We start from the raw sequence: 24,668 nt of genomic DNA, 5'->3' as shown, positions 1-24,668 counted from the left end.
AAGTGTTGCTGTAGAGTGACTGAAACCATTAGATAAAGCAAACTTATTCAACCTAAAGAAAATAAGGAATAGCTACCAGTGAAATGGCTTAAGTACCACAGGGGCTCTGAAGAGTGCTCCAAAATCTCAGAAGAAAGGGGTTTACAAAGGTGGAACATATTCCATTGTGACAGATCCAGCTAAAATATACAGCAAAACAACTTGGTTGTGTTCACAGAGCTGAAGAACCATCTTCATAGCAAATCAGAAGCTTTCATTATCCCCCTATAAAGCTCTCATACTCATTGACACCCCCTCCGCCATTGTCTTCTTATCTCCAGACAACCGCTAGTCTACGTAAAGATTTTCCTTAGGAAAATGTACAGTCCATGCCAGGCTGTGATGGAGTGGTCGCTCCATCATACATTCTCACCAACAGTATGTTTTAATCCATATTTTACCTTCCAAATAGTGGAGAAAGGAATGCGGCTGCTCTGAGGTGTGACACTGTATCCCTGAGAGAGGACTCAGGTACAATTTTGGACAGGACAAATAGAAACACCCTCTGAGTAGTCCATTGATTTTGCTTCCCGCAGTGAGGATTTGATTGCAAATTCAGAGTCCAACAATCCACAGAAATTTATCAGGAATGAGGGAAGAAAGGAAGTGAGTGTACTATGGCAAGACAATTCATGGGTCAAGAAGATAGGCTCCCTGTCCCCCTCCCCACCCCAATCTCTAAATGCTCCTTGGTTCTGTCACATAGGAGTGAGGTCTCTCAGGATCATCTTAGTCACTATGATTGCTGCGAAGAGACACTATGACCAAGACAGCTCATAACAGGAAGCATTTAATTGAGCCTTCGTTACAATGTCAGAAGCTTATTTCATGATCATGCTAGCAGGGAACATGGCAGCAGGCAGGCAGGCAGGGCACTGGGGCAGTAGCCGGGAGATTACATCCTGATTTGCAGGGAGGAGGCAGAAAGAGGGGACAAAAATAGGCCATGAGATTTTTGAAACTTCAAAGTCCTTCTAAAACAGTATACCCATTAGGAACCAAAAATTCAAATATATGAGCCTATGGAGGCCATTCTTACTCAAACCACCACAGTTGAATTTTGAATTTTTATATTGTCTTCTCATTTTAACTTGTTGGTAATAAGTACAGGTCTTTGCAAATATTTGGTAGAGGGAGTTAAATATATATGAACATACATATATAAAGACACACACACAACACACATACCACACATACATGCATACATGCACACACGTGTGCAAGTGTGCATGTGAACGTGCGCACACATAGGATTAGATCTTTCATGGAGTCATTACTTTTAACTCTGTCTTAGTGTGTATTACACAGCAACGAAAATCTTGTAAATACTTCATAGAGTTTTTTTAAAGATAACTTAATTATACTTCTGTTTGATCAGAACTGAATTTCTAATTCTATTGGGATAGCAGTCCCTGGAGAAGCTAGATTTCATAAAAATACATAAAATATTCAATTATTTAGTGTACCCTATGAAGAAATATTGAGATAATTTAGTAATTTGGGAACAAAAGTGTATTGAAGAGATGGAGCTTGTAGTTGAACTCAGCCGACATGTGTCAGAGCTAAGGATAGACAAGGGAGAAGAGTGCAGACTTGGCTATCTCTTTGGAAAGCTACTGCGTCTCTTGGTATGTACCAATATGGACTACCTAAATGACTAACCTCTTATTAGGTGTCAAAGGAAACCTTCTGTCTTAGGGTTTCTCTTGCTGTGATAAAACACCATGACCAGAAGGCACTTGGGGATAAAAAGGATTTATTTCAGCTTCCAGCATTAGTCTGTCACTGAGGGAATTCAGGGCAGGGATATGAGCAGGGTAGGAACCTGGAGGAAGCAACTGCAACAGAGGCCATGGAAGAGTAATGCTTACTGATTTGCTTCCCGTAGCTTGCTCAGCATGCTTTCTTAAAGCAGCTAGGACCACCTTCCAGGGGAGGAACCACCCCCTGTAAACTGGGTTCACTCACATCAACCACTCATCAAGAAAATACACTACTGACTTGCCTACAGGCCGATCTTGTGGCAACATTTTCTCAATCCAGAGTCCCTCCTTCCAAAATGACTCTAATTTGTTAACATAAAACTAACTAGGGCACGTTTTCACCGTGGAATCTTCAAGAAGGATTTAAAGCCGGTTGGCTCGTTATTGAGACGAGCCATTTATAGTGTAGCCAAGTTGTCTCCAGTTTGGGAAGTGGTGGGTCAGTGGTGGGTGGGGTGATCCTCTGGTGAGCTCTGGAACAACTGAGTCCACCATACACGAAAAGAATCAAACAAGAAAGTAGAAAGTGCCAATAAAGTTCCCTTTTCCCCCCACAGCAACCTCAGCATGTATAATATAACTATTTTTCAAACTCTCCTTAAATTCTGTAGGGCAACAGAGTGTGTACAGCTGGTTATGGCTATGTTCTCCACCTTGTGACCAGCCAAACAATGCAAGCTCCACTATTCTCATTCAACTGGAATACTGCTCATTCTTGTACAAGGTAACACCGGGAAGACGGACCTACGTTTTGCATGCAAGGCTTGTGGTTTAGCGATTGCAGCTTTTGTGCAGAAAGGGTGCATGATTCTTGGAATTTGTCCGAGATCTGGCAGTGCTACACTATATTGTTTATAGCCATGATATTGGAATGTTCTTGCCATGAAATCGCTTTATATACCTAACATATACAACTTGATGAGCTTGGAGATAAGTGTATATCCGTGAAGCCAACTCTACAGTTTGCACCAACATTCATCACCTCAGAAATTTTGCCGTTAGTCTGCTCATGAATAAGCTAATTATTGTAAAATGTGAATTAGGGTATCCAATGAGATCTTGTTGGTTATAGGTATTGTTCTGTAGAGTGTACTTCTAGGACCTATTCATCTTACACATTCAAAATGATATTGCTTTGTACTTACTTGGTCCAGTTGCCCTCCCGACAGTCCTTATACCTTATACTCTCTTTTCCTGAAATTTAGATCCATTAGATTTCTGATATAAGTAGTTTCGTTTCTGGTTCTGGTTAATATCACTCAGTACAATATCTTATGAATTTATCAACATTCCCACAAGAAGCATGGATCTATCATTTCAAAGCTAAATTATATTTCATCATAAGTATATATGACATTTTCCCCACTCATTCATCTATTAATGGACACAAAAGATTCTTTTTTTAACTACCTATTATGAGTAGCTATGTTAAACATGTTGGTTATACTTTTTTTTATGGGGTATAGAGGGAAAAGGAGTCACTTCAGAAGTCAGAGGGACCAAGTATACCTTCGGTAGCTAAAGAAAATTCAGTGAAAATATAAATTGAATTTCAAAGGGGTTGGTAGCAGCTTGCAATGCTGAATCCTAGGGAGGCTTGTGGGCCAGGATGTGAGTGGAAAAATCAGTCTTTGTGTCTTGTGCTGAACGATAAGAGACTTGTCTCAAGTTTCTCCAAACACAGAGGGTAAGAGCATCAGATGCTAAGAGAAAATACTTAAGGAAATGGTAGCGTAGAGAATTTAAGAAGGCAAATAGTGTTGTTTCCAAGGTCAGCCAGGCCCTGACTCAGATCCTAACATGCATCTATTAGGTGTGATCTTTTAAAGGAGTGTGGTTCTATTTTGTAACATGGGAACAAATCTGTATCGAAGATTTGCTCTCAAGGTTAGAGATGCTTGAGGTGACATACCTAGGAACAGCAGGAACCAAGTAACCAGTAGCTGGAGAACTTGTGATCATAGAAAGGTACAGTATGTATAGAAATGTATAGAAATGTATACAGACCCAGGGGAAAATGATCAGAGTGCAAGGTAATGAACTGCTGCTGAAGAAGTGCTGGCTTAGCCAGGGAGTAGTATACATGTGTTAAATCTAGCACCCAGTAGTCCTTGTCACTCTTAGAATGTGACAGAAGAAAGGACTCAGACAAGATCAAGCTATCAGAAGAGTAAGGATAGACGTACGAAAGCTGAGGCAGTGAGACATGCTGGGTTTACTCTACTGAAGGAAATGAATTTAGAAGGGTTGATGGAGTATCAGGGAACATGACTACATGTTTAGGGTTAAATGCAGGAACAGGCCACAGGTTATAGATGGAAAAGTCAGAGAGATGAGACCACAGAGGAGGGGCCCAGGTACTACTTGTCCATTATCCCAAATTTTCATTAGTTTATATCTGACAAGGTATAAACATATAGTCTATAGGAGATATCCAAACAACGAGACAGTACCATTCTGAATAACCCAACTTTAAACTGGAAAATAGACCTAAACTGGAGAGGATGTTATGAATTCTTACTATAATTGTAATATTTGAGAATATAATTATAAATATTTGAGGAGATAGATACTTATATCCTAATTTTAACACCACACAATATGGTTATAAATTGAAATGTCACACATACATCTGTAAAGATATTCCATACCTATGTGTCAATTTTTAAAATTGCATAAACTCCCCTTTAATTCCAGTGGGGAAAATGTTGATTAATTTACTTTCACTCTTGGCTTTGGTTTCTAGATATGGTCTCCTTGTATATCCTGAATTTCAACCGCCTTGGAATAATGACACTGGCTTCACTCTGTTTCAAAACTTCATGGTTTGGGGAAGTGCTGGTGGTGCCCAGGTATGCTTTTATTTAGCATGCATATAGTACATATAGTAAACATGTCTTTGTTTTCCAGAGGTAGATTAATCCATCACTCTAGCCAAAGCTTGATGAAGAAGAGACCACTGTAATGTTATCGCAATTAGTGCCAATGGCGTGTGTGTGTGTGTGTGTGTGTGTCTGGTGTTGAATGAATGAATCCTGCATCAGAAGTCATTTTCTCCATGGGTTCCTCCAACAGTCCTAATAGAGAACAGGGTTTTAGGGACATATACAGTCAGGAGGTGTCAACTATAGAGGCTCATCCATACTTCCCTTTCCATTCCCACTTATGATCAATAAATGAAGAATCAGAAAAGTAAAGATGTTGTCAGATACCACATACTTGGATTAGGAACACAATCAATTTTAGTGTACAGACACAAATATGTATTCGGTAGCATAATAGCCTGAATAATGAGTCCTTTAGTCCTAAGAAAAATATGGCTTCCTAATGAAACACAATTTCAGTTCTAGCTGTCATTTACTTTAATCCATGCATTTGATTTTCTATTTTGTTCTCAAAAGCAAAAAGTAGATTCATGTTTGCTTCTTTAGTTTTTATCATCACAATGACTTTTTAAAAAAGGAATTTTGTTGGCTTGCTCTTGGTTAGGAACAATTAAAACTACCCAGGATCACCAGTACTACAAAGAGAAACTTGCATGCATTCAATCTCTGCTATTTAGAAATCTGCAGCCTAGAATGATACACAGATGAGGGAATATGTTTGCAGAGCATTTACAGACTAGAACAAAATAAAAAAAAATCACAGCTAAACATTCAAGTTCCCAGTAAAAGGAAGACAATTTTGAATGAAGAAAGCCTAAAATTCATGATTGGGATAGCTAGCCAAACCAATCGTGTTTAATATTTTGTTTAATTTAGTTTTTTAAAACTTTTTTGCACTGGGGAATACTTTCTTAAGTCTTATAGATAAAAATTATTGTTTTGGACCAAATTTCTTTGATAAATAATAGTTTAAAAACATTATTTCCATCAAGTTTCATAAATACAGTATTTTTCTATAATAAAACTGAATATTGTGCTCATACCTCAAAGAGGTGTACTTTGCTAGTACATAACTTAAAACCAGAGATTTGCTAGCTAGGGATTGGTGTTACTGTTTTTGAATATGTTTGCAAATCAGTTGGTTGTGAGTCCCTGTTAATAGGTCGTAATTGTCAAGTCAGTTCAGGTCTTAGCTGTTTCACACTAACAGATCTGTCTTTAAAGAGGTGTTATTACAAACTGTCCACATGTAGGCACATTAGGAAACTCATGCATTAGTACCTCATTAGAACACTTTCAAGCATGAATGGAAGTATGATATCATTTGATGGACAAGGGATGACCATTAGATTAGCTCTTGGTCCTCTTTTTAAAGACAGTGAACCTCAAGCCTAGTGAAGTTAATGATCAGCTTGTTCAAGATCACCTTGTGAATATAAGGGGAAGGTGGGTAGTGAGAACAATCCAGAAGAATGGCATGCTTTTCAACCCAACTACTGTTACTCCGTCATCCCTCTGTAGAGGTACTAGCCCAAGTTTTCATAAACACATGTGCACATGTTGCATGTACGCACAAGGAATCTGTAGACATGTTGAATTATGGATTTTATATTTGTAAGCTTCAGACTAGCTTTGCTGATGCTGTTATTAAAATGTGAAATATTTACATTTTTAATGTTATGCTCCTGTGAATGAACTGTGCACTTTTGGGGACTGTAAGATTGTTTTAAATACATGGACAGTTCACATTGACCTTTTAATGTACTGCCTGTTAGAGGAGAAATGTAATTTCCAAAGGGATTTGTTACCTCCTTTGTCTGTAGTAATATCGATAGACAAAGCCTGTTTAAATATGCCAATGTGCTTATTTACTAATTTATACTTAATCGATAATTGAAGAGGTCTTAAGTCTATGAGGAAAACCAATCCTTAGACCTTTGTCATAACATAGGATACTATTTTATAGATTTTTAGAAGTAACAATCTGCACCTGAGAAACTTCCAAGTTTATGCATGCAGAGACTTTGGGATTGACATTTTGGAAAGTGACACGAACACTTTGGTTACTGACAGCTTCTTACTAGGTCACTTCACCCACGAGGTAGGTACCTTCCTGAGGTATTTTGGGGCTGTCCATCAAGGCTTCATCATGTATACTGGGCTCCTGATGACCTAGTACATAATTATAATAGAAATTTGTAGTAAACAATAATAAAAGGAAAGCATACCATTTTTTTTTCCGGCTCCTGTCGGCCTGCACTTCTTTGCTTCATCCATCTTGTCTAATTGGGTAGCTGTATATGTATGGACCACATGTGGGGCAGGCTCTGAATGGGTGTTCCTTCTGTGTCTGTTTTAATATTTGCCTCTCTATTCCCTGCCAAGGGTATTCTTATTCCCCTTTAAAGAAGGGTGGAAGCATTCACATTTTGATCATCGTCTTGAGTTTCATTTGTTCTAGGCATCTAGGGTAATTCAAGCATTTGGGCTAATAGCCACTTATCAATGAGTGCATACCATGTGTGTTTTTCTGTGATTGGGTTACCTCACTCAGGATGATATTTTCCAGTTCCAACCATTTGCCTATGAATTTCATAAAGTCATTGTTTTTGATAGCTGAGTAATATTCCATTGTGTAGATGTACCACATTTTCTGTATCCATTTCTCTGTTGAAGGGCATCTGGGTTCTTTCCAGCTTCTGGCTATTATAAATAAGGCTGCTATGAACATAATGGAGCACGTGTCTTTTCTATATGTTGGGGCATCTTGTGGGTATATGCCCAAGAGAGGTATAGCTGGATCCTCAGGTAGTTCAATGTCCAATTTTCTGAGGAAACTCCAGACTGATTTCCAGAATGGTTTTACCAGTCAAAGAATACCATTTGTTATAGTGATGATACTAATCATATTATTCAAGTACTCTGAGTTGCAGGTATTGAATTCAGGTAAATTGTAAGTTGGTACTAATCTGACGAATTCTTATTTGATTTAGATGTGGGTTTTCAATATATGCAAATTCATTATTATACCAAGAATTTAAGTTGACTGCCATGGCTCACACCTAGAATCCCAGCAATGCGGAGTTGAGACCGGAGATTTGACACCATGTTGGGGTACAAAATGAAATTATCTCAAAACCAAAAGCGAACAAATTACATTCCATCTTAATGATTTAGTTTCCTTTTCTAGTTTAAATTTCTCAAAGATTGTGAATAGTACAAACCATACTGTCTCTCTTCTATGATCGTCTAAGCTTTGTTATCAGATTTATTCATCATTGCCCCATCTAGCATGTCACCCCAAAGAGGGTATCTCAAGCTATATAGATTTGTATAGTTTGTTATTTTGTGATGATATTTTGTTTGATGTGTTTTCTGATTGCCTGTCTGGAACTCAAGAAAATATGGTGGCTTTGTATTGCCTGGTAGGTAGTGCTTCTGAGTCGCAGCTAGGTATGATCCTCGGGGAAGGCTGGGTTCCCAGATAGAATATGTTTCTAGGTATGGGGAACTTACAGAAAGGAATGAGGATGGGCTAGAAGGTTAGGGATGGGGTTGAAAGGGCCCACAGGAGGGAGGAAAGTTGTGTCTTCCTTGAGGATCTGTGAACTCCCCAGGAAGGGGAAGAAGAAAGGAAAGATGGGCTCCTGTAGATGGTCTGATACAGGTCTGAGGATGTGACTAGGAATTGGAAATAGAAGCGAGGAAGAAGAGTAATTGCCTACTTCATTCCCTGGCTAGCTGACCCCGTGGGTTTCCAGGGAGAGAGTGCCTCTAGGGTTGGTGTCTGAGACAAAAAAAAAGTGTGTGATAAGATTTCAGATGTGCCTGCATAGCCCTTCAATCAATATGGGTAATATTCAATATATTATAAATCTCAGACTACAGATGATTTCACCTGCCTAGCACACTCCAAGGACCCTTGTGAGTTCTTTTGCATTGCCATGACCAAAATATATGACACACAATGTAGGGAGGAAAGATATATTTTGGCTTACAGTTTCATGGACTCCTGTCCATCATGGTGGGGGAAATAAACAGTGGCCAGAAATTATGATAGATTTTTCTCCTATCATAGCACATGAACAGGTATGTGATAGAATCCAGGGGTTGGGTACACGTTCGGAGTTCTTCCTCTAAAGACCCACTTCTGCCTATAGATGTATAGTCTCCTACATCTCCTCAAGGTTCCATAGCCTGTGAAAATGCTGCCGCTCACCACAGAACAAGTATCAGAATACTAGACCATGAAGAATATTTCATATTCAAGACGTGACACATCCAATATAATTAAAACATACTTCCGGGGTTAGCAGGACCATTTTCCCTTAAGGAAGTTTCCAAGCATCCCTGGCTTCTTAGGCTTCAGACTTTCAGTAACTTCACATGTTCTTATGTCTGAACCACACAAATATTAGCAATAACATTCTTATTACTCACCTTTCTTGTGGCTGTGGCTGTGGCTAATGTCTGAATGGATCTGTTTTGGCTAACATGTGGGAAGGTATGTGAGACAGTTGCTCTCATGCATATAAAGTCAGGAAGCAGGGCCATGGATAAATGTCTCTGTTCAGCTTGCTTTTTCATTTTTCCCCAAGCCCAGGACTCTATCCCCTATTCAGGGTGGAGCTTTCCATTACAGGTAACCTAATTTAGCTATTCCCTACCAACCATCCTCAGAGCCATGTCTTCTAGGTGATTGTAGATCCTGTCAGCCTGATGATGCACTGTGGACCATCTGGAGGAATCCCTGAGGTGCTATCTGGCAGGACTGAAGTGGATACTATTGCTTTGGTTCTCTTTTCCCCAAGGACCTAACATTTGATTATGTCCTCTCCTAGATGTCCTTTGGTTTGGAGAGGCTGAGGTTTGTTGAGAAAGAGGTTGGAGCAAAGTTCCAGGAGTGAGAGCGTAGTGTGTGGGGAGTGCGGGGAATTAATCTTATTTTTCCCTACATGGGAGGCAACACCGTGAATTTCAGTCTTCAACAGAAAGAGAGGCCCTGCAGTTCTCCTAAAACATAGTTCCTTATTCTTTAGCAAAGTTTAAGCTAGTGTTAATAAATTAAAAGAGAAATTGCTTGTCACTCCGGGTCAGCTTTGTTTTATGCCTGTTTCATATTGTCGTCTGTGCTGTAATTCATGCTTTTGATACCATTTCTGATGCACAAAGTCGGCTGCTTGTAAATATCTTATAAAGAGTTCAATTGCAAATAAACTATTGTGGCCGTTAAGGCTTGCCGAATTCTTGGGATCCATGGGGAGAATATTCATTTCAGTTTGTTCTTGAATGTGTTTAGAAGAGGTTCATGTGATAATTGACTCTTGTACTTACATTGGAGATTATCCACAGACATATCACAATTTAAAAATTTTAAACAGTATTTAAATTATTTTCTTACTGAGCTACACTTTCTTTTATATAGTACTCAATTTTTTAATTCTCCTTTGAAACATCTTTTTTTTTCCTGCAGTTTTTCCTTTCCCATGAGAGTTCTGTAGATTTAGAATATGATTTGTCTCTCCAGCCCTTCAGTGTTTCTAGAGGGGATGCTGCTAGGTCAATAGACCCTAAGTCCAGTGATGACCTTTAAAATATATACTAACACATGATGCCCACTAAGCTGAGTAACTGTCTTGGCAAATTAATGTTTTACTCTCTTAATTGATGTTAACTAGACATCGTAATTAGTGGAAGAGTGACATAAGTTAAGATGTAAATTATGACCAAAGGATACTTACCATGAGACAATAAAAAATAATCACACCCCTGAGGTTATTTCCGAGAATTACAGTCTAGCTGACAGCCTTGGAGACTCTTTAACAAATGCAGCCCAAGAGCTTACTGATAAAACCACCTCCTGAGCAGGTTTGCTCTAGAGAACTCTAGATAAGGATCATTTGCCTAAATAATAAAACCTTTCAATTTTATATCTAACTACTACCTTGATGATGATATTGTTTTGACTGAATTAACAAGCAAAATCAAATGGAGAGGTCCACTGACTTTAGAAATGGTGGCCCCACATTCATGCTGAGTGTGAGAGATAGGGCAGGCTTGTAATGCTCCACGCTTGCGATCACGCTCTATTGATTACATGTGGGACGAGGCTTCAGTGGGAAACATGTATTAGTAGGTGTGCCATTTTCTTCGAAGTATTTTCTATGGAGATCTTGTCCTATGGGAGTGTTTTATAAACACTCTTTGGCTAATGTCACTTACCCTGTGATGTTATGGTAAAACCTTTGGATCTGTAATCTGAAATATGTCTAAAGATGTACTAAGTACTATGAACATTACAGTTGGTCAAATTGGGCCCTATTAGCAATTTCTGTTAAGTAGATAAATCTTAGCTGCTCTTTTCCAAATAAACAAATGAGTAATTAAAGTGTGGAATGACAGATGTGTTAATTTTCTTCATTATAATAATTATTTTACTGTCTACCTGGGCACTGTGATCCTGTAACTTTTTAAATATACACAATATAATAAATGTGCAAAAACAGGATTGAAGGTTCTGAGAAATCCTTTGACACAATAAGAAAAATGACTATTTATCTTCAATTAATAAAATCTTAAACTCTGTTTTCGAGCCATAGGTTTCTTCTTAAACACCACCACCACCACCACCACCATCATCATCATCATCATCATCATCATCATCATCATTAAATGGAAAGAGAATGATGGGCTATGGAATATGATTTTAGCTTCTGTCTTTCATTCTTGGTTTTATGGAATTACTTTTCTTTTTTGAGAATTGGCCTTCTCAGTTACATTTAATTGATGGTATACAATTATTGTAAGGTGGTATCCTCAGACAGATACTAGCTTGTGTCATTTTGTTAGTAGAGTAGAATTAAGTGTATTTGTGTTTATGTTTGTATTCTTATCCACTAGATTTCCTATTTGTTCACATGCATAGAATACTTTTAATACTCAGGGAGAAAGGTCTGGGTACCAGCATACCACATCTTTGTTCGGTTGGGCAGTTTCTCATGCTTGCTGCCCTGCCTCCCATTTAATCGTCACCACCTTTCATGTTTAGAAACATCCCGGTTTGGATTTAAATTATGGTCTCCCTAGACTGCTGAGTATCTGCAGGATGACTGTGTCTTGATTGCTATTGGGAATAATTTGGACTTCGTTTAAAGCAGCCAGCTGGTTTTACAGGTGTGAAAATGGCGTCATGGTTATATCAGACTTGTGCTGAAACGATACGTGCTCGTGTGTCTAGGTGTAGCACAATGTGTGCAAATATAGTCCAGATGATTCAGCAGAAAAGAGGTAGATAATAAGAATAATATGGCAAAGTAAATTGTCGACTCTGGATCTTTGCTAAGCAGAGGATTCTCTATGCTTTCAGCTTGAAAATGGTTATAATAAAAATGTGAGTTAAACTACCTAGCGTCTGCCGGTGGGCCTGCTTCATTCTTCCCCCATTGTCCCAAGGGGTTATTTCTCATTTTCGTTGGGGATTTGTCTACCCCAGTTTAGACCTTTCATCTTTCTCGGTCTTTAAATTCTGTTTCAGGGCCCCTCTTTTTTCAATATGCTTGCTCCCGCTGGGAGAAATCCCATTTTCTCTCGTGCTTTCAATTACCGTCCATGCTGATATCGCCCATGTATTTGCATTTTCTACCGCCTAATTCTCTGCTTTCAGTTTTAATCATTATTTTTGTTTTCCTCCCCGCCCCCACCAACCTTTCTCACTTGATTCGTATTGTCCTGTGCTGCATCTTTTCAAAGATATTTTTCTCATTTCTCATGTACTCATTATGTTTTGACAGTCTAGCTATTGGGATTAAATTTTTAACATGCCTGCTGGTTGTGATGATGTTGTAATTATATTAACGGTGTTAAGCCATACCTCAGCAATTCCAGACTTCAAGTTTGAAACATCTTTCTTTTTATTCCTTTCCTAACGCTCAAAGTCTTCATGCATGCACGTCATGTTTTGATCTACTCCACTCCTTCATATTGGAATGTAAATTGCAATCCCCCCTTTATCTACCACACTATTCCCTCCTAACTTCACGTAATCTTTTTTTTTAATTCATTGAGTCCACTTAGTGATACCTATATGTACCAAGACATAGGACCATCTACTGGCACATGGCCAGCTTCTCAGGGACCACACCCTTGAAGAACACCATCTCCCCACCTCCCAGCAGCCTCCCAGGGCCAGAAGGTTTCAACTTGGGATTTCAACTCTGTTTGCCTTCTGTCTTTATTTATCCTCTGCTATTTTCATTTTCTATTGGCTCTACCTTTGAAAGTAAATGTTATATGGAAATATTTACAGAGAAAAGCATACAGTGTGTCTTGTAAGCACATTTTTAATTAAAATGGAATTGCATCACTTTGCCCCTTTCCTTTTATTTTTTCAACCCCTCCCATACCCTGTTCAAATCTGAAATTGATAGTCCTTCTTACTCTGGACAAAGGACAATAGGCAAGTACTTTCTGCTAGAAGAGGGAAAATTAGCTTCTCCTAGGGAGAATCCCCCTTATTTTTATACAATGCAATATAATACAGTTGTCATCCCTGAAACCAAAATACAGACAAAACAAAACAAAAAAGGACCTAACAGGATATATTTATATATTTGTACACAATACACACATATATGTGTATATAGTATGCATGTGTGACAGTAATGATCACAATATTTTTTAATATAAAGCAAATCAAGTGTATATCACCAGATAAGAAACAATACCCGTTTCTCTTACACTGACTTCTATCTATTCCCAGATTTAAACCCAGATCTCCTCAGCTAAAGGGTAGCCATGATTCAGACTCCTGGTGATATGAATTGATTTTTTTCTTCTCCTCATTATTTGATATAACCCAGTCACAGAGCACATAACTCTATTGTTCCAGAGCTTCTTTGGTGCAGTAATATGTCCATGATCTTCGTCTGTGTCTTCTTGTGCTGTAGTAATTTATTCTAGTCATTGTGTGTTATTCCATTTTATGACTGTACCAAATATTTTCTCATGATCCAATTCTGTTTATTGAGTTTGCAACAAGAATTGTCGGTATTGGACAGTTTCTAAGTATTTTCTCCCTTACTTTTCTCATTAAAAAAAAATCTGTATAGTCTCTTGGAACTTTAAAACTTATACTCATAGCTCCTGTAATTCAACTCACTCATTCTGTAGGGGGTGGGGGGAAATCCAGGTTTGAAGCACATTTCCCTGGAACCATTAAGCAGAGATGGGAGGGCTCTGCAGGAGTTGTTCTTCCTGATTCAGAGCTCCAGGAATTACCAGCGTGTCTGTCTGCTTCCCTGTGCTCTGCAGCAGTCTTGAATCTGGTAACAGATTATTTACTTCAACTGCCCATTAAAACGTTTTCCCCAGCAGACCTTTTCCTTTATAAATCAATTGTTTAAGTTAAGGTACAAAGCACAGTTTCATCACAGCGTCTCTGTGGAGGTTTCAATCCACTTCCTGTTTACTCATCCATCTCCCCTTTTGTCTTCCTCATCCTCAATCCTCTTTAGTTACCAAGACCCACTTTTCTTTCTGCTTTCATCTCACGTGTGTCCCCATCATCCTGTCTTTTCATTCTCTCACTTCTTTAAGGTTCCTTCTTCCCAGAATCTGAATGCAACTCTACAGCTTGCTCGATTACCGGCTTGCTGTTTCTGTATTGCGCATGCTCAGGATCGTTTGCTACTTCCCCTAGGGGCAGGCAATGTGATATATCCAGGAACCAGTGGACAGCCACTTTGCTTGCTTCTGCTCCTTCAGTGGTTCTACCACGCCTTTCTGTATTTGTGGTGTTTTCAACGCTTCCTTTATTAGGAGTAGAATCTTATGAATGATGAATATTTTCATTTTCTTTGTTTTTTTTTTTTTTTTATTTTGTCTACATACACGGAGGGCTTCTTTCTCTTGGTTGTCTTTGTTGCTGTTTCCTTTTTGTGGATTTTTGGCAAAACTTTAATGGTTTTCCATTGTGTCATCAGTTTCATTGACGGAACAATTCAGAGCCAACAGCTTAGTTGAATGGGCTTTGCTGAAGAGGTTTTTGTGGGAAAATCTTAGAAAGAGCTATGTTTCATTTTAGACAGTTTAAAAAGATTCTTTTCCTGTATTATCTTTAGAGAAGCCAACCTTTTTGATGTGCTCTTCTGCATTTCAACACATGTGTAAATTTGCGTCACCACAACTACCATAATCAATAAACAGAAGAGTTGTCTCAACCACTGCTCCCCCAGGCTTCATCTTGCTAACCACATCCTTTGTTCACTGCTAACTCTGGACCATCACTAACCTACTCTCTGTCAGGATGCCTCCTTGCTCAGTAATTACATAAGTGGGATCATATGGTATGCATCCTTTTGGGATTAGGTTCTTTCATTGCCAAATGCATTTAGGGATTCATGCAACTTGTTACATTTATTAGTGTTTTATTCCTTATTATTAATGAGTGATGTGCCACTGTGCAGATATAACACAGTTCTTTTGTTCATTCCTTTGTTGAAAACCATTTGGGTTGTTATCTAGATCTGGTGATAATAAACGGTTTGGCATAACCATTAACATAATATTTTGTATGAACGTCACTTCTCATTTCTATAATTACCCAGCAATTAAATGGCTGACGACATGACGAGAAGCTGCCAAAGTGGTTCCCATCATAGCTCTTCCATTGCATATTCCATGTTCAGCATGTGAACTTTAGTAGAAGGACCTCATCCTCTAGGTCCTCGATACTGTCACTTTTTTAAATCTAAAATTCTAAAATATCTATATCTATCTTTATCTCTGTCTCTGTCTCTATCTGTCTATCTATCTGTCTGCCTGCCTATCTATCTATCTATCTATCTATCTATCTATCTATCTATCTATCTATCTATCTATCTATCTACATGTGTATTTGCATTTCCCTACTTTATATGATACTAAACATATTTAAATGTGACATCTTGTCATGGACACATTTCACTTAGAGATATATCTTAACTTTTCCCCTTGATTATAAGTTGTTTTTATTTTTAGTTCTGAGATTTACAGTTCCTTCCTGATTTTAAATATAAGTTCTTTTTCATAAATATGAATAGAAAGGTTCTCCTGTCTTAATAATTTCAGTATGTAGTTTGCAATTTTCTTGCTTTAATTATTTTTACTTGTACTTTACTGACTACATTTCAAAGTAGACTTACTTTGTTATTTTTGCTTTTCTGTTTTCAAAAATTCAAAGGGAAGTCTATGTATGTCAGCTGGGATCAAAACTCCCAAAAGATGGGGACTGACGATTTCTAACACAACTTTCGTTAATTTTGATCTCAACTGTGTGGCCATCAGAACCTGTTCTGGCTGTTCCCAAGGACAGGGTAAGTTTGAACAGATGGGACTGATAGTAAACAAGACCAGAGCTCAGGTGAGTATGACTAATAGTGACAGAGGCTGTATGTGTCAATATTTCCTTCAGTTGGAAGATTCTATCAATAGAAACTTTTCAAGTTTCGCCAAGGAATTTAGGAGGATGGGGCATGTCTTCTGGAGTTCAATAACCATTAAATTTTATTAGTATCTTTCTATGGATCATCTGGACTCTCAGCTTCATAAAGTGGAGGCATCTCTCTTGAGTAATGTCTAGTTTTAAACTTGTACACAGAAGAAAGGCTGCTACCTAATGGGAACTCCATCCATACGATGACTAAATGAATTATACAGCTAATGGACACATGGACATAAACTGACTTGTGCACACCTCTGTTAAAAGATTCAGGGCCAGAGTATTTACTGCTTTCAACTACTTAGGTTGTGGTGTGTCTGGAAAGAAAACAAGGGCAGTTCTTGATGACTCGTTAACTGCAATACAAGGTAGTGAGAAATAACCCCTTGGAGAACTCATGGGCCAAGGTGAAAAGAGGCACAGAACTATTTAGCTGATCTGATCGTTGTAAACAGCCAAACCAAGTAATCCAAGTAAATATGCTCTTGTGGTTTGAATCACCAATTTAGATAATTGTTTGTTTTTTTAATTAAATGAATAATCAGCAAGTCCCCACTTTACTATTTTACCCCTATGTAGGCAGAACCAAAGATTGGGGGATTTGAGTTTAAGATTCTGAAACAGTCATGCGAATATTAAAACACCCTATAGCAAATACTTTAGTTCACAGTTTTCCAGTTCTATGATGATTTCATATCATTATCAGATACTGGGGAAAAAACACTCTTCATTGGATAATGTTGGGTAAATAAACTTTTCATTTGTTTAAAAATTGTATATTATAGTTTCTACATAAGGAACTAGAGGTTACAAATAAGAAGAAAAACTACACAGTTCTTTCAAAAACAAATATCTGAGAATATAATTTTAGAAGAGTGATGAGGGCAGTCTTGGTGACGTGACCACAGTCAGTGAAGGACCAGGGATAGCTTTGAAGGGACCAGGGATGGGTGTGCTTTGGAGGGACAAGGGACAGCTTTGGAGAGGCTATGGATGGGAGTATTTTAGAGCAGTAACTCTCCTACAGAGCTTCAAAGGGTAAAGGAGAATTACAACAGAAAAGGACAACTTCTAGGTATTACAAATAGCATCAGCAAAATCTTAGAGATTTCATATGTCAGGTTTTGCTTGAGAAATGAAACATATGTCTAGCATAAGGAATTTATAGAGGCAAGGATACCGTGGTATTGGCAAGTTTTATACATTTTAAAATATACCTTACACATTTTTCACACATGGCTTGCTTCACTGCAATAACCCACTGCTAAGCAGAGTGAAAAATGCTACATCTCTGTGGGTCTCATTCTTATTTTTTTGTCTTTGTTTTCTGAATTTTACAATGTACTTAACAATGGGGTGGCAATGTATGTATCAGATGCTTGGTACTTTCTCCTTCAGTGATAGGGAGTGTGTGGATCCAAACATTTTCCTAGATACAACTATCTAGGCTGGCAGTGGTGGTGACATTCGAGAATGCACCAGGAAGTGTGGCCTGGAGCTAACTGATATTTATAAAGTGTGCTCTGAATACTACTTACTCAAATGCTTAGTAGAATGTTGGTTTCGAAAGTGAATGATTGAAGTATAAGCCTTACAGTCTGAGGTTTTAATGAGGAGGTCGGGCTTTCAGCAGAGGAATGGAAGCTGAAAGATTAAGAGGCTCAATTGTAACACCTTCTTGTTTAGGGAACTAATACTTGCTGTTTCTGTTTGGTAGAAGAGTGTCCCTCCCACAGGGTATGCTTGGTATCTTGGGCGAGTGTTCTGTTATTTAGAAAACATTGTATTCATTGTAGAAAAATTAACAGCGTTCCTTGGTCATACTCTCCAGCTGTCCATAGCACCAGAAAGATGACAATTGTGACAACCCATAATGACTCAAAACAATGTCAAATGTCTCTGGTAGAATAAAGTAACCAAAATAGCTCCTGGTACAAAATCACTGCCCTACAGAATAAACTGAACTGGGTCTGATACTCTTGGCCCTCAATTTCTCTACCACACATCTCCTGACGTAGGAGAATACTCATGTTCCTTTTCTTTGAGTGGATTGCTGAATGAACTATAAACTTAGATAATGTTCCAGAGAAAGCACTGTACAGCATCTTGTGATTTATAGTTGCCTTTTGGAATAACAGACTCATGTCATGTGTAACTGTCTATCTTCTAATTTGTAGGTGGATTTCCTGTCAAGACCAGGCAATTGAAGTTTGTCAACTCTTCAAATTTAGTAGCATTTCCTTTTCCTCATGCAGCAGTTTTGCAAGACTTAGACGGGTCCCTGTCTGGGAAAAATGGATCTCATGTTCTTGCTTCTATGGAAACCCTCTCAGACACATGTTTGACCAATGCAAGCTTCAGCCAGATTGTCTCTGGCAGCGTCTGTGGGGAAGCTGTTCTCTTCCATCGTATGTCTATTGGTTTGTAAGTAGAATCAACTATAATTCTTAGCTTATTCATGGACATGTGCAAGCCATTCAGTCAGACCCAAGCTTATAGAAGGAAATTGTTTTCCGATAAGTTGCAGTATCTATTTCTTTAAACGGGAAGTGGGACTAAGGTGGACCACTGGGAAGGCAGAAACTTATGGTGGTTTTAGGTGGCTCAATGGACAGCTGTCCATATCTTCGGCTCAGATGTCATAGCCCGTGACCCCTTATTGACATTTTGAATGAACAGCTTCTTCTTTAAGAGACCCATGACCAACAAACTATTTAAAATTTATTCAAATGCAAAGTATTATTTAAAAAAAATCCAATAATGCCATCCTCATTTATATACATGTGATTTCCCCGAGCTCTTTTGAAGCGCTCGGTGTGCTTCGGGGGGAGCAATTGCTGATGGCTTCTCTTACGTGCCAGGTTGCCTGACTCTAGCTCATTTTCCTTGTTAATTTCATGAACTATTGGATTCGTAAAATACCTTTCCTATTAATATTGGAGAAAGCACTCCTTGGCTGTGCAACTCAAGCTACCATTAAGTCAGCAGCTGGGCTGTTTATAATGCATAATAGGATTGCTTTTGCCCTCTTTAATTTCTAGGTAATGATTGCTGAGTGTCTGGAGTTCTCTCCTTTACCTATTTCAAATGCATTGTATATATTTAGCCACACTTATTTTCTCCCTTTAAGTGTCCTGACTCCATGAATATTAAGCCAAGTAATTCCGTCAGACCACATTGGCAACTTGTCTGAGCCACTAAACTCTAGAGGGGGGAAGACTCATAGAGGCCAGGTTCACATTAAATGCTGCATACTAAGTGCACGGAGAGCTGCATCTTCTCAACTTAAAAATTGAGTTATCTTTGAATCGTCCAAATACCTTCTCTCCCTGCTTTCCAAAGTCCTCCTTATTTTCTCTACTGTTAAAGGGCCCGAAACCCACTGGGTAATGTAAGAGTGACAGAGGGAGAGATTTTCATTTCTAATTTTGCTTGTGCAGAAAGGTAACTTTTGTCTCCATTCTCAGGAAGGTAGCCCGACTTTAATTATCACCGCTGCGTTTTTGACAAAAACCTGCTTTAAGGCAGGTTTGCGGAATCTATGAAAGTTAGTGCTTTCTTTCTAATATGATTTCTCCCCCTACATGATGACAATAAGAGATTTGCACAGTTAAGGGGAACAGCATGTGCCTTTATGATATTCATCTACAGGCATTGTCAAACTCCTTTTAAATGGTTTGCTTTAAGGCTTGCTTAGGTGGTCTCTTGTGTGTGTGCCGGTGCATGTATTTGCACGTGTCAGGCGTGCATAGGTGTGGGGGGCCGGGGGGGCACACTGTGGCAGTGAAAACTCTGTTAAACTTCAGCCTTGTCCCATTGTCTGTTCTTGGAGATCTCCTAGGCTGTGCAGTTCTTTGCTGCAGAAACAGGCCATGATCTTCCTAGTCTGGTTCTTCTGAAGTAGATAATAGTCCTAATGTTATTTTCTAAGTAGACCCCCAAAGACTCCTAGTAGTGTGATATAGTTACCCCGCTATATCTTATATTTTTGGTTGTGAGCCTAGCCTTTAACGGCTGAGCCATCTCTCCAGCCCTACCCCGCTATATCTTAATGCACCTCCACATTTTTAAATATAAAACCCCAATGTCCTAGAAACCTCTTTAGTATCACAAAACCAAAGATATCTTGCCCTTCTCTTTCAAAATTTCAAGTCAACCCTTGGGTCTATGCTCAAATGTTCAGTTGTCAGAAAAGTCACGTGAGTCCACAGGAAGCCTCCTGTGTGCTCCTGGAGGTAGGTTAGCCTTTTCGTCCTAACTAGAAGAGGGCTGTTCTGAGCTCAACTATGAGCTGTGAGGCCCAGCAGTTCAGGGTAGTGTATGGTCTAGCTCACAGCAATAGCAGCAGGGAACTTGAAATGCAGACTTTCAGCATGGACCTCAGACATCGAGTCCTGAATGAGAGAGCCCAGGTGATACAAAGGAACCTTTGGGCAGCCCTGCTCTCAGGTCCTTCTAATTATATACTCAGTGTTTCTATCCCTCCCTCTTTGTGCTCAGTGGCTTGATCTTTGTCCCAGAGCATTATAACCTCATTAGGAACATGTCAGGGCTAATGAGCAATTTGAATTCAGCTTAGATACAAACTTTGTTGTGTTGCATGGAGAAAGGATTAATTTGTTGTTCTATTTACCCCGGGGCAAGCGCTGCTGTCTCTACTTTCAACTGTTACCCCCTTCTCTCAGCAAGCGGTCCCCAGAGGGCAGGGAGTGAGGCTCTGTATATCCTCACAAACAAAGCCCCCCTCTCTCCTTCTCCCATTGCTAAAATCCAATACTTGACTGTGTGATTTCTTTTCTGTTAGGCCCCCGTCTCTAACTCCCTTTTGCTCTACATAAGTTCTTTGTTTGACATTAGTGACCTTAGGATCCCGTCTCTCTGCTGCTGTCTTATTTGTGCCTGACTGGAGCCCGCATCTGTGGCAGACTGTTTCCTAGACTTTGTAACTCCACAGTAGCAGTTTGCTTGACAGAAGCAAGAGAAGTTATTTGTCACAATACCCAATATCTAGGTAAAGAACGAATCGCTGCACCCTGCAAGGCAGAGTTAAGTTTATTGTTTGTTAAATGACCACATGCTTCATCCTCTTGGCCGTATTGTGGAAGGTGTTTAAGCCCGAGCTCCTGCTTCTAACCGTGTTCTTACAGAAACCCCGGGATGATGATCTTAAGTCGGGACCTTCTCTTAAACTCTTATGCCAGCAACATTTCTTTCCCATGGTCCTATAGTAGTAAAAGGGCTTGCAGAGTTGTGGGAGTTTTCTTTTTAAAAATCTCAATCACATTTTAATTTTTTTACTGTGTGTGGAGGGGCACAATATGCAAGCCAGGGTACCCATATGGAGGTCAGAGGAGAATGTCTTACCGTGTAAGTTCCTAGAATTGGATTTAGACTTTCTTAGGGGGCATGATGGGAGGCACTTTTGCCTATGCGGCATCTTGGCTCTTAAACCCTACTTTTCTTCCTGTGTCTAGATTTATAGAACTAATTTTCTCTGTTTCTATAAACAATTACAACGAATACATATAATGCTATCAACAGTATGTGTTTGTGTGTGAATGTATGCATCTAGATCTTTTTAAAATTTTTTTATTAATTCTTTGAGAATTTCATGAAATGTATTTTGTCATCTTTATCCCCCTCTCCTTACATTCCCATCTTCCCTCTCCCAATATTTCCATCCCCATCTCCATCGAATTCATTTTGTTTGGGCTTTCTACTCCTGGGGATGGGGTCTGTCTTATTATTGTCATATTAGGTGTCATTCTTTGAATAAACCTGCTTTTTTCTGGTCCAATATTAATTAACTGCTAATAGCTTCTCAGCTAGAAGTGGAATTAATGCCCACCACCCCTATTTCATGATGCCATTTCATCTGGCTTGAACTTACACAAATCCTATGCATTCTGTCCCTGTGAGTTCATATGCATCTGCCTTGTTGTGTCTGGGAAACACTGTTTCCTTGGGGCCATTCACCTCCCCATTTTCTTTGTTGTTTAAGTGCTGGGGTCTCTGGACGATCTGTGAACCTTTCTTTTCCTTCAAACACACATATGTATCTCAAGCTACCCACATTGCTTTCATATTCAGGGATGATTCCCAAGTTTCTCTTGTAGTTAAATTGTTCTACTGTACTGTAGTTCAATCTGTGTCAGTTGATTCATAACTTGCTAGGCAAACATGGCTTCTGAACACGTAGAATGGGGCTAGTATAAATTGAGATGTGCTGTAAGGGTCGATTATATGCCATATTTCTACAGATGTTTTGAAAACTAATATGACATGGCTTAACAATCAGCTATTCCTGGTGAAGTTGAAGTGCTGTGGGATATATTGAGTTACTCCATGGTTAAAATTAATTCCAGTGATCCTCTCCATTTTTTAAAATGTGGCTCTTGCAAAATTTTAAATGAGAGAGAGATCTGTGGCTGGTGTTTGTGGGTTGCTTATATTTTTACTAAGCAACTTTCAGTATTTCCAGTTGTGTCTTTCACATCCATTTCAAACTCAGCGTGACTGTGGATTAATGGCTTTGCTCTATAGACCTGTTCCTCCCTGGGTGTTTAGAACCTCACCAAGACAAATGCTGGTCTTAACCAAACACACACATTTTCTTTTATGAAAACATTTTTTAAAAAATTATTAAAAATTTTTTTTAAAGTCCAGTCATTATCCCCCTTCTGGTCTGCCCTCCGACAGTTCCTCAGTTCCTGATCCCCTGTCTCTAAAAGGATGTCACCTCCCACCCTACCATACCTCCCCACTCCATGGGGCCTCAGTCTCTCAAGGGTTAGGTGCATCTTCTCTCACTGAGGCCAGACCAGGCAGTCCTCTGCTGTATATGTTGGAGGTCTCATATCAGCTGCTGTATGCTGCCTGCTTGGTGACTCGGTGTCTGAGAGATCTCGGGAGTACAGGTTAGTGGAGTCTGCTGGTTTTCTTATAGGGTGTCCCTCCTCCTCTGCTTCTTTCATGTTGACTTGATTTTTGTGCTGAACCAGACAAGTGGATCTAGTTTCATTTTTCCACCTGTGAATAACCAGAATGAGCAGCACCATTTGGTGAGGAAGTGTGGACAGAAGTCACATGTTCATCACAATTCATAGAGATGAGGCCTTTGTCAGAGTTCAGTAGTTTTTCATAATAAAAACCTTGAAAAATTAATAAATAGAAGGGGCATATTTCAACATAATTCACATTATTCTAAATGGTATTTCTAAAATTAGAAGTGAAATGATGTGTTTTTTCTCAATATCATGGTGTGAATCTTAGCCAGAGAAATTGGACAAAAGAAAGAAAGAAAGAAAAGAAAGAAAGAAAAGTTAGATAAACAGGAATAAAATTTAAAAGGATTCCTATTCACAAATGGCATGAATTTCTCCTGAAAGGTCCCTGTAGACTCTGGCAGAAAACACATAGACCTGATAAAATTTTTTCAGTACTGGAGACAAGAAAAAAAAACTTTTAAAGAAAGAAATCAAGAAATAAAACAATGTCATCCCTACGACTCTACTTAACCAAAAAAGTAAAAGTTCTTGACAGTGAAAACTGTAAGACACTGAAGAAAGACATGAAGACTCTAGAAGAGGAAAATAACTTCCATGCTTATGTAGTGACCAAATTAACATCGTCTAAGTGATGATCTTACCAAAAGTGATCTACAGATTCAACATAATCTCCATTTAAATTTATTCTCTCTTTGTTTATTCTTCTCTCATATATTCCATTTCTACCACTGTTTCCCCTCTCTTCACTCCTCCCTGTCCCTCCACACCTCCCATCTGCCCCAGATACGCTCTTCCTCCACATCCCTTTAGAAAATAGCAGCCTTCCAGAGATATCAAACCACATGGCATAACAAGATACACTAAGACTACACAAAAACCGTCATATCAAGGCTGGATCCACTCCTCCTCCATTTCCCTTCAGAAAAGGGCAGACCTCCCAGGGACATTGATGGAATACAACATAACAAGTTACAGTAAGACTAGACAAATACCCTCAAATCAAGGCTGTGTGAGGAAACCCAGTAGGTGGAAAAGGATCCCAAAGTGCAGACAGGAAGAGTCAGAGATGGTCCCCACTCCCACTGTTAGAAGCCTCACAAGAGCATTAAGCTATACAGCCACACTGAATATACAGAGAACCGACCCATACAGAGTTTGTGCTTTTCTCTTCAGTCTCTGTCAGGTCCTATGTGCCCTGCTTAGTTAATTCTGTTTGATGTGTTCTTGTGGTGTCCTTGACCCCTCTGGCTCCTACAATACTTCCATTCAATCTTCTGTGGAGTTTCCCTGGTTCCACCTAGTATTTGGCTATGGCTCTCAGCATCTGCTCCCATCAATGACTGGAACTGAGATGACACTTTTCTGATAGTGATTGGGCTAGGCACTGATCTATGAGTATATCAGAATAGCATAGAGAATCATTTAGTTGACTTTTTTTTATTGCCAGTTGTGTTGGGTTCTGTCCTGGGTCTCTGGGGTGTCCTACCTGTATTTCTTG

At 39.1% G+C, this 24,668-nt stretch overlaps 1 protein-coding gene across 1 annotated transcript in view; it reads left to right on the top strand.

Moving 5' to 3' along the window:
* Pkhd1 (PKHD1 ciliary IPT domain containing fibrocystin/polyductin) overlaps positions 1 to 24,668 on the top strand; it is a 457,519-nt gene that overhangs the window by 210,642 nt on the left and 222,209 nt on the right. The window contains exons 43-47 of the mRNA XM_032899487.1: positions 2,414 to 2,526; positions 4,549 to 4,654; positions 6,654 to 6,788; positions 15,906 to 16,038; positions 18,341 to 18,587. Of these exons, the coding sequence (XP_032755378.1) occupies positions 2,414 to 2,526; positions 4,549 to 4,654; positions 6,654 to 6,788; positions 15,906 to 16,038; positions 18,341 to 18,587 (734 nt within the window). The remainder of the gene's footprint in view (positions 1 to 2,413; positions 2,527 to 4,548; positions 4,655 to 6,653; positions 6,789 to 15,905; positions 16,039 to 18,340; positions 18,588 to 24,668) is intronic.

The sequence above is a fragment of the Rattus rattus genome, chromosome 4, assembly GCF_011064425.1.
Source record: "Rattus rattus isolate New Zealand chromosome 4, Rrattus_CSIRO_v1, whole genome shotgun sequence".
Lineage (NCBI taxonomy): Eukaryota > Metazoa > Chordata > Mammalia > Rodentia > Muridae > Rattus > Rattus rattus.
This window is presented reverse-complemented; position numbering and strand designations above follow the sequence as displayed.